This window comes from Ceratotherium simum, chromosome 9 (genome assembly GCF_057802395.1).
Source record: "Ceratotherium simum simum isolate JZ-2026a chromosome 9, ASM5780239v1, whole genome shotgun sequence".
Classification (NCBI taxonomy): domain Eukaryota; kingdom Metazoa; phylum Chordata; class Mammalia; order Perissodactyla; family Rhinocerotidae; genus Ceratotherium; species Ceratotherium simum.
In genome coordinates this window covers 16,935,786-16,951,407 of record NC_141908.1, presented here as the reverse complement: position 1 = coordinate 16,951,407, position 15,622 = coordinate 16,935,786, and the positions used below count along the sequence as shown (strand labels likewise).

At 39.0% G+C, this 15,622-nt stretch overlaps 1 protein-coding gene across 5 annotated transcripts in view; it reads left to right on the top strand.

Moving 5' to 3' along the window:
• Nucleotides 1-15,622, top strand: part of NCKAP5 (NCK associated protein 5) — a 906,791-nt gene that overhangs the window by 599,885 nt on the left and 291,284 nt on the right. For all 5 annotated transcript variants that reach the window (XM_087435078.1, XM_087435074.1, XM_087435075.1 and 2 more), the window contains one exon: nucleotides 3,877-3,964. In XM_087435078.1, the coding sequence (XP_087291204.1) occupies nucleotides 3,877-3,964 (88 nt within the window). The remainder of the gene's footprint in view (nucleotides 1-3,876; nucleotides 3,965-15,622) is intronic.

Below are 15,622 nucleotides of genomic sequence, written 5' to 3'. Positions count from 1 at the left end.
AGAAGGACCTTCCTTTGGTGTCTAGGGAGACTCTTTCTGTGAGACATTGGATACAGATCCAATGACAAATACCCCAGTCATCAGTTCTTTAAAAGAGGGTCTATGACAAAGTTGGACTCCAGGTATAGAGAGAGAAATTCATTGCAAAACCTCACTAATCCTGTTTTTGTGTGGTTTTGAATTGTTATTTTTCTCATGTGCTCTTATTTAATGTCCTATTTTCCTAACTTTGAGTTGGGGACCTTTTTAACAAAAAATTTGTTCGTTTGTGTTTTTTCCTTCCCCCAGGGGAAATACTATAGTAAGAATTTATTAATTAAATATATACCTTAAAACATGGAATCTTTTTCTAATTAAATAAAATTCCTACATTTATATGTTACCTGAAATATACTGTTTGCATATAAATTTGGTTTATTTTTTCTGACTTGTGTCAGAAAAATTTAACTTTTTAAAGATAGTTCACTTAATATACATTAGAACTTATTACATCTCACTAAGTATAATTTTGGCTTATATATTTTTAGTTATGACAGCTAATTGACCAGTATTTAGGAGAAGAAAGGGTTTAGTCTCAGGTTGAACAAAAGGAAAAAAAAAGAACTATAAAATATTGATTAAGGTCAGTGTTTAACAATAAATTACACCAATCAGTAACTTAACAACAACAACAAAAAAACCCTCTGCCCATGTCTGACCTAGAGAAAGAAATTGGCTTATTTTTAGTTACATTTGAGAAACAGATAGTGGTATTGTTCTGTGTGCAGACTGGTAATGCAATTCGTCATACATCAGCTATCAAAACAGTAAAACGAAGTAAAACGTCATTGGGCATCAAACAACAACGGATGATGCTTCACAGTCTTTGATTTTCGGGAAGATAAATACAGAAGTTTGCTAAATGAGAATTAAAAAAAAAAATGGTGTCATCAGGGAGTAAATAATGGTATATTCTCAGCAGGTTCAAAATATTTTCTCTGTGACCAAATTCATAAAGGTTATGAAAAGATGAGACGACTTAATTTTTTACCCAGAGATTTGATGGGTCTCTGCAACTCTGTTTCAAGCTGTAGCTTGGAAATGTAATTAGTTTTAATTAATCATGAAGTTATGCCAGGAAAGTGTTCACGGTATTCCTGTGGATCTGGGCTGCTTGAGATTCTGTTGAACAACTTCCTGTCCACCCCCTCTTTTTCTTTTCTTTTTTTTTTAACTATAAAGTCAAGAAGAATGGGGGAAGGTGAATAGATGTTTTTCTTTTTGATCCAGCAACTTGTGTGGAGAACTTTTAATTATACAGAAGAGATAATTCAGCAAGATATGCACTGAGACATAATTGTATTTTAACTTATTAAAAGAGAAAAGATAAGATTTTATTTTAACGGAGTTCTAATTATTGGGCCACATTTAAGCCAAATGTTTATAAATTAATGAAATAAGGATTGAAATAAGAAAGACCTCTAGCCTCTGTGCTAAGGTTGGAAGAAAGTAAAGTAATATTTAGAAAACCAGAGGGTCCCTGATCTTTTGTACACAGCTGAGTGATCTTGGGCAAGTCACCACCATTATCATTACTTTTCTTGTTTATGATCAATTTGGCAAACATCATGGAAAATCCACTAACATTCAAGAGATTGTCTCTGTTTATATAAAATGAAATAGAGTATTAGAAATTGGCTCTGGTCACTTATTTCAGAATTCGTGACTTCTTTACACCTATTTTTTCCACATAAAGCTGGTTTGTCTCTTCTATCAGATCTTAAGTTCTCCCTAGGTCAGAAATGATGTTGTTATCTTCTTGGGTTCAGCATTCAGTAGGTGTTCACCAAGATAACACCGAGTTAGGAGTTACGACTCTTCATTTAAAATAATTTCCCTGAATGTAATTAAGGCCTAGCAGAAAGAGGCTGCTGTTTTCATAGTCAGTAAAAATGTTTTAATCCTAACTCCCTATCTAACTGACCATGAGCCCATGAGTGAGCTCTAACCTTTCTGTGCCTCGGCTTCCTTATCTACCACATAGATGTAATATTTTAAAAGTATATTATAATGATTCATAGATGAGAGAGTTCTTTGACAAGTTAAAAGTGCTATTTCATTTTATTATCATTAATAATATAAGGCTTGTGAAAACGTAGGGAACAGATTTTGCTTTTCTGGCTGGATGAATGAAGAGGTGGCTTGTATAAATGTATGGTCACAAATCATTCTCTGAGCACTCATAATTAGAGTCCACCATCTTCTAAAAATCCTGAATGGGTCCTGGGGCCATCCCCTGTGAAGGCAGAATTTCCTCAATTGTAATCCAAGTTTGGACTGGCTCAGTTTGTCTGTAGTTTCTTCACTCTGCCGCTAAGTAGTTGTATGTCTTATGAGAAAGGTTGGTATTTTGAACCACACTACTTTGGTTACTTTAGTGGTCTTGCCACTTCAGGGAATTCATAGGCCTCCTAGAGCCCTTAATTTGTAGTGCTAGAAGCCCTTAGTAAGCGAGAGAAGCTGGAACAGCTTGCTTTGCCCCACAACTCTCTTAAGCTAGTATCATACTGAGTCACTAAAATACATGCTTCTGGATGGGACTGGAAGAGACAACCAACTCAGGTTCTAGGCATGAGAGCACTGTATTCAGTGCATTTAGTTCAGCCATCCTGTTCTCAGGGTTCTGGTCCATGCATCCTCATGAATGGATCCCATGGACAGGTCATTCAAACACAGTTTGAATCTACTTAGTGAATGCCTGGGACAGAGTAAGTACTTAATACTTTTACTTTTTTAAAGGAATTAACAAAGGATTCACATAATAATGTGCACTGAGTACCTACTTTATCCATAATTGAGGGAGACACATAAGAAATATATGACATGGTTCTATAGCAAATATTATAATTTACCTCAGAAGACAAAATGTGCATATAATGAAATATTTGAGTATTAAAGTAGGGAGTTTTTAAGTGATGGAATGAATGATTTAAAGTATAGGGCTATAAGATCTCAAAGAAGTGGGGAACCAATGAAGAAGTCTCTTAGGAAGTGAAACTTGAGGTGAGTTTTGAAAGATGGATGGGCTATGAGAAGAGGAAAGCATGTTGGCATTCCAAGAAGTAGTAACAGCATGAGACAGTGTCTGGAAATGGAAATAGATGTGGAAATGGTGTGTGTTTTACTTTACTTTTGGGCAATGGAAGGGGGAGGGATTCGAGATGGGTATTTAAAACAAAATAGGATTATAACATCCAATATATGTTATAACATAACCTATAGAAATACTCATAAATGGGTACTAAGATGTGTGTAGAAAGATGTTTATTGTTTGAAATGGCAAAAATTTTGAATGCCACCACTAGGGGAATGGTTAAATAATTTATGGTGCATTCACATCACGAAATACTAAGAAGTGGTTGAAAAGAATAAAGTAGATCTTTGTATGCTGACATGGAAAGACCACCATAGAGAGACATAACAGTATATTAATGGCAAAAGTGCATTCATGTAATATTTGTCACATTTGAAAATAGATTTTAAAAAATCAAAATAGTATTTCAGGAAGATTACTGTGGTGACATTGTGTCAAATTAAAAGGGAGTGATTGAAAATGAAGAGGGATGTTGGGAGATGTTTGCATGAGTACCAATGTAGGAGGCCAAGGATAGGGACCTTAATGGTCAAGAGAAAGAACCCAGAGACACTCTGCAGAATGATTTTAAAGGACTTCATGATAGATTCTTAACATACGGGATGAAGGAGAGAGAAGAGAAAAGAGATTTCCAGGTTTAAGCTCAGGGAATATACACTAAAGAATGATTTCTGCTAACTGGAACAGACCTGTGTTAATAGGAAAACCTTCTTGAAAGAAATTATTTTTTTTTTTTCCCTCAGGATGGAAGAAACAGTACGAAATCTATTGCAGAGTCAAGGACCTGCAGAACAGAAAAAAGAAGAAACTGTTAATATAATGGTCTATCAGGTACACCATGTTTCTTACTCTTGGCTGGGTACTGGTTGCTTGTTTTTCTCGTATTTCTCTAGCTCTGTCCTCCCTCACCTAGAGATAAGTAAATAAGTATGGTCCAGATCCCAGTGGTGGGAGCCACACAGTCACCTCTGTTTGAGGAATCATGTACACGTTTATTTAACTCATTTATTTCTGGAAATGAATCTCGGAAATGAACCTCTACTGTGAAACAGATGATCGATTTGGTTGTAGGAAGGTGCACAATATAACTTTATAGTGAAACAGAGACCTGTAAGAGTATTGCTGTACTCTGTGGTCAGGGCCATAAGGGACGTAACTACAACATTCTTTAAGAACACAGAGGAGAGAGTGACTCATGCTATCTGGGAAGTTAAGGAATACTTCCCTGAGCTTTGACATTTAAGGTGGGCCTTAGGAATAGAGAATGAGAGGAAGGACATTCCAGGCAGAAGGGAAGGCTAAAGCAGCAGTGATGTGAATTTGCGTGGCAGGCTCATGGAGAATAAAAAGCTCAAGATAACTAAATGATGGCCTGGTGAGATAAAAGTTTGACGATGAGACTGAGGATGCACAGAAGAGCTGATCAGGTCATGGTTGTAGGCTATGCTCATGGGACTGGCCTTGCCAGCCTCCTCTGGCAATGTGGAGTCTCAAGAGGTCCAAAGGGAATAAGTGGTCAATGAAGTAACAAGTTGTCATCTTCTAATAGCCCTCATCCCACGGTTCTTTAACACCAGCAAAGTGGTCAGGCTGGGAAGCAGGACTTCTAGTCTGAGTGTGACCCAAGTTGGCCATACAGATGAGAAGGCTCTGGCAGGGCAGGAAAGAGAAATATAGCAGAAAGAGCACCGATACTCTGTATAGATAAATTGAGGACTTTTATTGAAAAATCACTTAAAATCACAAATAGAGACCCAATATCCATTGTACAACTATTCACAGAAAGCTAAGAAACACTAAAAAAGGCAAGAAAATAGGCAGAAATTTGAGGTAATAACTCGGCAGCCCTAGGTTTTTGCTGGCTAAAACACAAGTGGGTTTGGGAGGCTAGCGTAGAAACTGGTTGGTAAAGATAATTTCACTCTAGCTTTCCTGAATTCATGAGTTCAGGGCTCTGTAGCCCAACTTGTTATGAAGAAGAGTCGAGAAATCTGATAATAAAAGTCACCGTATCATATAAAGTTGAGAAATCTAGGCAGAGTTAGTCTTAAGAAGTCTATGTCCTAAATAGTTGACTCTTGAAATATATACAGGGCTACTTGATGACAATGGGAACAACTGTTCTCCATCTCCAGTGAAAACAGCACAAGGAGTTAGCTTAAGCTACCCCAAAGGAGATTCAAGTTAGCTCCATAAAGACTGTAGACAAATCACTAAAGTCCGTTTCTAGGGAAAGTTTAGATTCTTCTTGAGGGAATGGTCTTTACATGGGAATGCATGCTCAGCTTCTCCTGATGTGTGGTTACCTAAAGTTAGGATAAGGATTTAAGTCCTCCTAGCCCTGAATCTCTCCTGGGTATTATATCTGGTTTGGTAGAAAATTGAGGTATAAATAAAAAATAGGACTTGATTCTGCATTAAGTGGTTCTGTGCAGCCTGGAAGAATCCTATGAATTTGAAACGTAAGTCGTTTGTTCCCCCTCACAAGTAACATCAGGCTTCAATTATAACTAAATAATGAACATCGCTCTTGTGCTTTTTCCAATCTCCTCATTGCGGCTCTATTTCATCCAGGTTCTAGTTTTCTTTTGATCATTCCTTTCTAATCTTGCTACCAGTTATTAGCCAAATCTGTGGTGTAAACACTGAACATCATCATCAGAACTCATTTTTGAATCTGGAAGCCACTTAGAAAAACAGATATACTTTAAAAAATGTGTTTTCAATCTATTTCCTCTCTATAACCCAGTCTATTAGATTTGGAAAATTAGCTCTTCCTTCTAGGGAGGAGACAGCTATTAACTTGAATTAATGCTACACGGAAGGGATTCTCCAGTCATTGCTCTAATTGGCCTCAGGCTCATTATCTGGAAAATGGGAGAGGGACATGGGTTACATGACCCATAAAGGTCATTTATACATTCAACAGATATTTATTGAGCTTCTAGTATGCACTAGGCACAACCTTGTTCTTTGGGAATTCAAAAAAATGAGAACAGAGAGAGAGGAAAGAGAAGTGTTGTTCGGGGCACTGAGTCCCAGGGAGGTCCCCATCCTCTCACAAATTCTAGTGTTCTACATATGGCTAATTGTAGCAAAATTTATTGTGCAAAATGTGTGTGGTAATACTAGTGGAGCACATAGTTAACACCTCCCTGAAGCCAAATTCTGTCTTTCCGGTGAGAGCTGGGAAATTTATTGCTTCATAATAGGGGGTGTCATTAGCACACCTGACTCAGATTTTCCAAGTGCAGGATTTCTCTGATGGAGCCAGAGGCCCACGTAAAGCTTAGGCCCATGGGAAAGCTGGAGTTCGTTTCATTTTCCATAGTGGAAGTGTTTGTTCTGAGGCTTTTATCACTGAGCTAATATAATAACAACAGAGTAATAGCTTTCTGTGTTCCAGGCCCAGGCTAATTGCTTTGCATGCATTAAAAGGTGGTCATATTTTGTTCAAAGAGTGTATTTCTGAAGACCTTTCATTATTTGTTACTTGTGTAATTTATAACTTGCATAATTCAACATGGGTTCTCTCAAAGGATGATGGGTGTTTGTATTCAGCAGCCGAAGCATTCCTACCAGGTGACACTGAGTGGTTTACAGTTTACTAGCTTTGCCATTGTGTAGCTCTTGACTCTTAATTTGGGAAATTTGCATGATTTCAAATTTTATGCATGAAGTGACATTAATAACATTTTTATGTGACCACAATTTCAAATTTGCCTAGTTCAGAGTCCCATAGAATGTGACTAGATTCTAGCTCATTCAATCCCCACAACAACTTTGTGCAGAAGGTACTGTCACTATCCCCATCTTGCAGATGTGAACGTAGACTCAGAGAGCTGAGCACTTGCCCAAGGTTGCACAGCCTGGAGGTAGCATGGAAGGGATTCGAACCCTAGTTGATCTGACTCCATGGCCTCAGCTCTTTATGCTGAGGAAGTCTGGAGAGGTTAAATGATGGGGCCCAAGTTACCCAGCGGGTTATTACCTAAGTTGGGACCCGGATATAGGCCTTTCTGCTTTCTATCTAGACCTCTCTCCATTCATCCATCGATTCATTTATTTGCTCATTTATTCATTTAAATGACAGTTATTCATTTACTTTCTTATCTAAATGTATTAGTTTCCTATTGCTGCTGTAACAAACTTAGTGGCTTTAAACAACACGAATCTATTCTTTTATAATTCTGGAGGTCAAAAGTCTAAAATCATAGTGTTATCTGGGCTACGTTCATTCTGGAGGCTTCAGGACAGAATGGTTTCCTTGCTTTTTCCAGATTCTAGCCCTTCTTGGCTTGTGGGCCTTTCCTCCATCTTCAAAGTGCATCAGTCCAACCCCTGGTTCCATTGTTATATCTCCCTTTTCTAAGTTTGGCCTTCTTCCCTCCCTCTTATAAGGACCCTGTAATTACATCGGGCCCATCCAGATAATCCAGGATAATCTCCCCATCTCAAGACCCTTAATTTGATCACATCTGCAAAGTCTCTTTTGCCATGTAACATAACATATTCTCAGGTTTCAGGGATTAGGATGTAGACATCTTTGGGATGGGGGTGCATTATTCTGTCTATTACACTAAGTAACACATTAACCTAGCAGGCTGACAGTACCCAGCAAACACCAGGCTGAGTGCTGGAGACACAAAGATGCCTGCCTGATAGAAGCCTTATCCTAGGGAGCTCAGTTTATAGGATGCTGAGAGGGCAAGGGAATGCAAATAATCAGATATATGCAACAATGTGGTAGGAGCCCAACTAGCAATTTGCACTGCTTCCGGGAACCCAAAGGAGGATGCCACCAAACCTACTGCACTGTTCTCCCTGAGAACTCTGCCCCTGCCTGGGACTTATTTTTAATATTTGTTTCCCTTTAGTCTCTGCTGTCTCTTGAAATGGACTCAAGAGCCATGAGCTTCCTCATGAGTCCACAGCCCACCTCTCTCGGAACATCTAACATCCCCTGTATTTTAACACAGCGTCTGGCTGTCAGGACACATATGTTTGGTGCTTTACTGTTTACAAAGTGCTTGCACAAAAAGGATTTCATTTGTTCATTCCAACAACCTCTAAAATAGATATTATCATGCTCATTTTGAAGATGAGTCTCAAAGAGGCCTGTTTCAACTCTGGCAAATGCTAAGTGGTAGAACTAGAAATAAATCACAGACTTTCCTAAATGGGATACATAGAATAAAGCTAAGCAGTTAGCTGTGGGATAATTTGATGGCAGGCTGGGGAGTGGGCACAGTCTGAACTCCCCCGCTCACAAGTCACTGTCTCAAAATACAAAAATAAATGAAAGGAAACGGACATAAATTAATAAGCTATTCAATGTTTATAGCTGTCATTTCCCCTTTGAGTGAGACGCACATGAGTAAGAGAAATATTGTCGTTAAGTGCAGGGGCAGTGTCATACGTAGCACTTAGGACAGACTCATTTCATTAGGGGAAATAAAAGACATCAGAAGATTGTCTGTAGAGGAGCCTGAATAAGTGGAAAGACCTTCAGTTTCTCTTCTGCTTTGTTTCTTTCTCCAGCCCATATTCTCTAGGTGTTTCAGAGTTTCTTATGTGCTGTGTTGTATGTTACTGTCACCCAGGACACTAATTCATTTAGTTAAGTAGGTTAGGAAACTTATGTTAGGAAAAAAATTATGATTGGACATGAAAGGGGGCAATTAACTGTAAAGGAAATGGAGCAACTGGTTAGAGAAGGGGCATCATTCCTTCAGCTTCTTCTGTGAAAATATTTAAACACAGGCAGCCTGAGAAAGATATGAATAATCCTAACACTGACGATGGATTACCCCATTTACAATCCTCTTGTGTCCCTAGCTACCTTCTGTGCTTCTTTGTTATAGCTGATACATGTCCTCTTGTCTCTGCTTTTCCATATGGAACACAAGTTGAACCCACGTTAGCTAATTGTTTTAGAAAGACAAAAGTGGACAGACAAGTAGAAACATTAATGAGGGGGAAAAAGACCCGCATGTGAGTACAGCTCCTGACACCAACAAGACTTACGACCTCAGATAGTCACTTCAACCCTGTGGGTTCCTCCTTTTTTGTATTGGTAAAAGATGAGGTTTTGGACTAGATTAGGGATCACAAACACAAGTAGCTACAGTTGTCAGATAATGTAAATGGTTAAATTGGGCCAGCTATGAGAAAAATCAAGTGTCCTCTAAGGGTTTACATTCTATTTTTCCACTTTTGATAAGGAAATAGGTACAGAGAGAGGATTTTTTTCTTTAATTAAAAGACAAAAGTCTTGCTTTTGAAAACTATACAATAGCAACTCACGCCTGGTTTAATGCCAAAGGACAGTAGAGAGTGGTGGAGACTGTGGTAAACTGGAGAGTCTCTCTCTGGCCTAAAGGCAGCAGCCACAGCCCAGCTGCAGCAGATTCAGATGACCAAGAAGTACAGACCAGTGTGGACAGATGGCCACATGTTTCAAAAGAAGATGCAATTTCAGGTTTTTATGGGCAGTTTCTTAGTCTGTAAAAAGGTTTCTTTTTTTATACACAGACTAAATAAAACATGTGCTGGACTAAAGGCAACCCTCTGAACAGAAAGATGAGTTCTAGGGTTTCTTCTTCCTCTTAGAACTCTGGGATTTTGCTGCTTCTTTGCAATGCCATGAGGCCTGGTCTCTGGGAAGTGTTGCACAGTGGGCATCTGCCTATCGCACTATGACCCACCGTAGCCAACACCCAGCGCCTACATGTACTGGACATATTCTAATCATTTTACAAGTGTGCGCTCATTGAATCTCCACAAGAATGCTTTGAAATTGGTACTATTATTTTCCTCATTTTACAGAAGAGGAAACTGAGGCACAGGAAGGTTAAATTGCTTGGCCAAAGTTACACATCACCAATGTTAGGTCAGTTGAGCTTCTTTGCACTCTTCTGGCTGGCTGAGTAGGTCACCATGAGAACAGAGGGCAGGAATTTGTCAAGAGCTGCAGCGAGTCACTGTCCCAGGAGAGCACATGGAGAGGTAGGTGGAGTGCTCGGCAACGTTGCAGTGGTGTCCAAGTTTGCCTCTCTTCTCCTCTTCACTCTGTCCTCCCTTCATGGAGAGCCCTGAGCTGTGTGTTTTCTGATCCCAGCTCCATTATTTCCAATGATGGTCTATGCTCAGTCATTGCTCCCTTAGCCTGCATTTAAGACACTGTAGTGTGTTACCCAAGTTATTTCCATTTGAAGCAATCAATTGAAAATCAAAATGACTTTTTCCTTAAATAATTCCTCAAAAGTATTCTCAGATGTGATTAAGCAGCTGATGCTTGGGGAAAGGAAACCTTTCAATTATCCTAAAATCTGTCAGTCATCAAATATATATCCAATTCCTGTTATGTACAGGGAAAGCACGTGACATAGACTTGGACTTTCCTTACTGAAGCCCAAGGCCTGCCTGGTAGAGATGTTACTTGTTTCGCAAATTGTAATTCTCATCAGGGGAAATTTTTGACTTTAAACTTTAGGAACTTTCTTTTTAGGAAAGTTTTGACTTTAAACCTCACTTCCTCCTTTCTCTGTAATTACTTAAGTATACTTTAAATTCAAAAATTTAAGTGCACTAGAAAGAAAAGTTGCGGTTGAAAAATTATAGTAAACCATCAATTACAAAAGATACCTTTTCTAAGAAAGCTCTTTTAAATAGCAATATTTGTAGTGTATTGAAAGTGTGAATTTTCCAGACTTCTAACATAATAGCATTCTTTTCAGGAACGTATGTGAATGCAAGGCAAAACTGCAGTGTTGGTGGTTTGCAGGAGCTGCAAGTTTCCTTGACTTGATTTCCTGGCCGAGTACCAGAATCAACTGAGGGAATCGTGACAGATTCAGCTATCTGGCCACCTCCTTGTGTCTTCTGAGTTACAATGATCTGTTGTGTTTTGTCATTTCCAAGTTTTATGGGTCATTTTGATTCCTCTGGTCCATAGATGTGTTGGAAACCAGTGAGGTACCTCAATACCCATCCATTCCACCATCCCTGTTCCCCCGTTTTGCAAAGGAGAAAATCGAGTTGAAGTTCAGAGTCCAATTCTCAGTCCAATGTGTGCTATATACTTCTAGCCTGATTCTTTCACACACAAAGCTTGTTTCAGTAAGTGCCCTGGCAGTTAATTAGCCAAGAGAACTGAACTCTGTAGAACTCTTTAGAGAGAGCTTGACTGTAATGCATACAAGTTATTCAAAAGAGTTTCTTTTTTTCCTTTCTTGCCTAAACAAAATGTGGTAAACAAATGCAAATACATAGATCAGCAATGAGTACATTCAATAAGGGCACACCAGTTGGAAAAAATGATCTAAAACTCTCCTGAGTTCTGTTGAGAGAGTGGCTAAGTCTTTGTATTTATAAAATTATAATACGAAATAGGATATGAAATATTTGTATTGAGTGCTTTTCTTTATGTCTGTGGCCTGTAATCGCAGGAAGTCTCAAGTGCCTTTGACTCTGCTTTAAGAAATGTGGCCTTTTCTTTGAATTGCTGTGAACTTTGAATGGCTGCTGAAGTGAGTAATGGTAATAAAGGGAGTATTTTTATTGTGTGTTAAGTTTTAAGGGTTGAAACAGTTCCTTGAGGAAGCAGTTTTCTTCCTTCCTCTTTTTGTTCTTTTTTGTTTTGTTTTAAGGCACATCCTTTATTCATATAATAAGTTAAGATAAAGAAGGCAGGATTTCTCAAAGCCAGAGTGTGTGATGAGATTCAGTACAGCCAAAAACATTGTCCTTCATAAAACATTTCTTTTTTCTTTGAAATTATTCTATAAGGTGAATTTATGATTTTACACTCTATGGAAATACTTTCGAGAATTCCAGAAATTTTCAAAATAGTCTCCTCTGGGATCACCTACTTGTTAGCACACTGACTAAGGACAGCATTCACTCTGTAACTCCAAAGTCATATTAAATACTTTGAAAGGAATAGAGGAGTTTTAAATAATATCACTAAGAGTTTAAACAGTTACCTACATTCTTGGGAATTTAAAATCCCTCGTTTAATGGGTTCTGACTCTACTTTTTCATTCTCAGTTTCTACCTAAATTCTGTGCTCAGACATGAATGCTTTTCCTGTTAGATGTTTTGACCCTAAACTGAACTCTTCCCAAGTAAAAGCGGAATATAATCTCTCTGCTAAAATAAATGTAACCTGTGAATAAATTGGTGCCCTGGAAAAGCACCTTCTTTTCATGCAGGTGGGCTGGTTATTTTCCATGAATGTGAGCCGCGTTCCTCAGCTCCTCTCAGCAGAGGGCCAGACTTCATTTTGGAATACCCAGAGAGTGTTTCAGGTGGGAGGTCCCGTGGATAGGATGTTGCCCTTTAGTAAGTGTGTGGCTTCGGCAAATACCTTGGGCACTTCAGATCATTAACCAGGTATATCAGTTATTTCTTCCTCGTAGGGAACAAATGAATTTGAGCAGAACAAAATCACGATGGTATCAGTCATTGAACTTTGGTCCTATTTTCTTAACTCGCCTGAGGCTACAAAACTATAATTTTCTTTTTTTTAGGACTTGGCTTATCAATGCTTTATGAAATGGAGATAAAATAATCTGTGGGAAAAAACATACAATTTTGGAATTAGGAAATAGTTAAGAAAGAAGTGGAAAGCGCCTGCTGGAAAAAAGTACACTTTCATTACCGAGATCTCTCCTGCGCAGTAACATTTCAGCTATATTGTCCTTATTGATTTTGTCTGCACAGCCAGCACAGCCTGGCACTGAAGAGGAATCACCAGGTGTGGAGTGAGAGGAAAATGTTCTGGCCAGGGGTCTGCTGTGTGCATTGAAGCCATTGCAGGATTCAGGTGTTAATATGCCTGGCAGGCATGTCTGAGGAGGCAGAACTGCAGCTCTTGCTGGCGTAGAAGCTTGTAGCTGAGCCTTGTACAGCAGTTTCTGGGCTTGGGAAAAGTGGCCATGTGCCAAAAAAGTATCTTCCCCGGGACTCAACTATAAAACAAGGGATTAGACTATGACCCAGAACAATTCCAGAGTCTCCAGCAGCTGAGCCTGGGCCTTGGTATATTTAAAAATTTCCCTGGGTGATTCTAATATGTCATGAGGATTGTGACTCAGTCAACACCATGATCATGAAGATCTTTTCTAGCCAGCTCAACTCTATGAGGAGTAGTGCAGGGAGAATATTCACAAGGAAGTTTGACTTATAGGGTGTAGGAGAATGTAGAAGGTCAATGGAACTTCCTTGGTTGTTCCCTCCCACTAATACTTTTGCAATTGCCTGGAAGGAGAGGTTATCTAATGTTAGGGCGCTGAAGGCCTGTGCCGCCTGTGCCCGTGTCCAAAGGTGGAGAACTTGCCCCCCATGCACTGGGCCTTGTAAACTCCTCAAGCTCTGAAAGGGTGGAGATAGTGGCAAAATTCACTGAACACGCATTGTTCCCTTCACCCCATGTCAGTCTGTCGGCCACTCATTCAAATATGGATGCAAACAGTGCTCAGTACTTCTTCTTTTCCCCATGTAAGAGCTAATTTAGGTTAGTAATGGGAAGAAATTCTCTGAGGAAAGGAAAGTAGTAGACCGTTCAAAGGAATGCCAGGAGAGTTCATGGCACTCTCAGCAGCCCTTGACTTTCTAGAGACCACATATATAAGGGATGGTGATTGGAGAATATATGAAAGGGAATTAAAGTAAGAAAAAGTTTCAGGGTCGAACAGAGCTGGAAGTGGATCCCCTTTTTCTCACTCAATTAGTTTTGTCATCTTGGGAGATTTAATCAGTTTGAGTCTCACTTTTCTCTTCTCTATAATGGGTATAATAAGGCTAAATGGAAAGGCTGCTGTTTTCAAAGTGCTCCCTCAGACATGATTTCCTCTGACAGTTGGAGATAGTGTATGATCACATGCATAGCACATGTTTAGTATTCAACAAATGGCAGCTACTATTATTATTACACATCTAGCCTATCTATCTACTCATCTGCTCTTTCTCTTCACACAGCTAAATTCTTCCTGTTACCCTGCCCCACTCTAGCCTATCTTAGCAGCGAGCACCATGGAAGCTGTCAAAAACCTGAAGGTTCAGCATTGGAGAAAATAATGAAATGTAAGAAATGTGGACATTTCAGGAGTGCTAAACCCAGGGTCAGGTTCCCAGACAGGACTGACCTTGGCGGTATCTTCTGCCACTGCACAATCCTTTCATCCCCAGACCCTGTCTACCAATTTTTTCTCACTTAGATATGTTTCTCTGAAACTCCATCCATTAACGCATCACTCCATGTAGAAAAAAAGAATCAAGAAGGTAAATACTTAAGGGAAGGTTGTTTACATGTTAGTGTGAACCAGTTAAATCTGAGGGCGTTGATAACTCATCTCAGAAAACTGGAATTTAGGATGTGGGGTTTGGAGGGGAAGGAGACAGGAAAGTAATTTCCCAGAGGTAATTTAGGAGCTTATAAACCTCCATGTTGATTGAGTAAGTCTGGGTGAGACTTCACCTTGGACAGAGGGGAGAGGTGTTAGGAAGTAGCATAGGGATACAGAAGTGAAGAGAAAGCCAGCAAATGTGACTTACAAATTATAACCATCGTATCTATGGTTTGGCAAGTGTTATATGCGTACAAAAAGAGAAGGAAACCACTGCTCCTCTTTGTCCTCCTGCCCTCCTATTCTCAGGACCCAGACTCAGGCTGGTACGATCATAAGTAGCTGTTGAAGGTCGGGTATGCTATCCCAATGCCATTTAATACGTGCCGTCTGCAGAGTGCACCAAGTGTCAAACTGACTAGTTCAAAGGAACTTTTGGAGCAAGCTGATTGAATTGGGGTCTTATAATGGCTTATATTCTTCTCTTATCGTTTAAAAGAATAGCCAAAGATCGATTGTCATTCATGATGATTTCATGGTTTTGTAAACAGATCAAAATATATGTTTTTCAAAATGTGTTCTGTTTGGTAGTTTTGCCACCCCAACCCCCAATAAATTTTGTTTCTATACTAAATTGGTAAATTAGCAAAGTAAATTCATTTCTCCCCTTAAGGCCAAGCCTATACCTTAGTCTGAATTAGCAAGCTTCTAGTGTAATTATAAGTGATGATCTGAAAACAATTCCATTGCAAACATTCTCCTACATCCATTTATATTTCATTTACAAAACAACTTGTAAATATATCCTTAAGATATGAATTAGGCTGTATTTCTCTTGAGTCACTATATTTAATTTCCTAACCCTACTATTACTGTACTTTTTTTTCTCTATGCATTTTTATTACCTTTTCTCTCTTGAGAATTTGAACTTCACCATTGGAGGATCAGCAGTGAAAATTGCCACCATAATGATTAATATGTGTTTTACAGTTTACACTTTCACAGCATCATCTCACTTGCTCCTCACATTAACTTTTCAAAATAGGAAGGGCAGAAAGTTCAAGTTCACTTTACAGGTGAAGAAACTGAGTTTCACAGAGGAAGTTGACTTTTGAGCATCGTACAGTGTCCTGCTGCA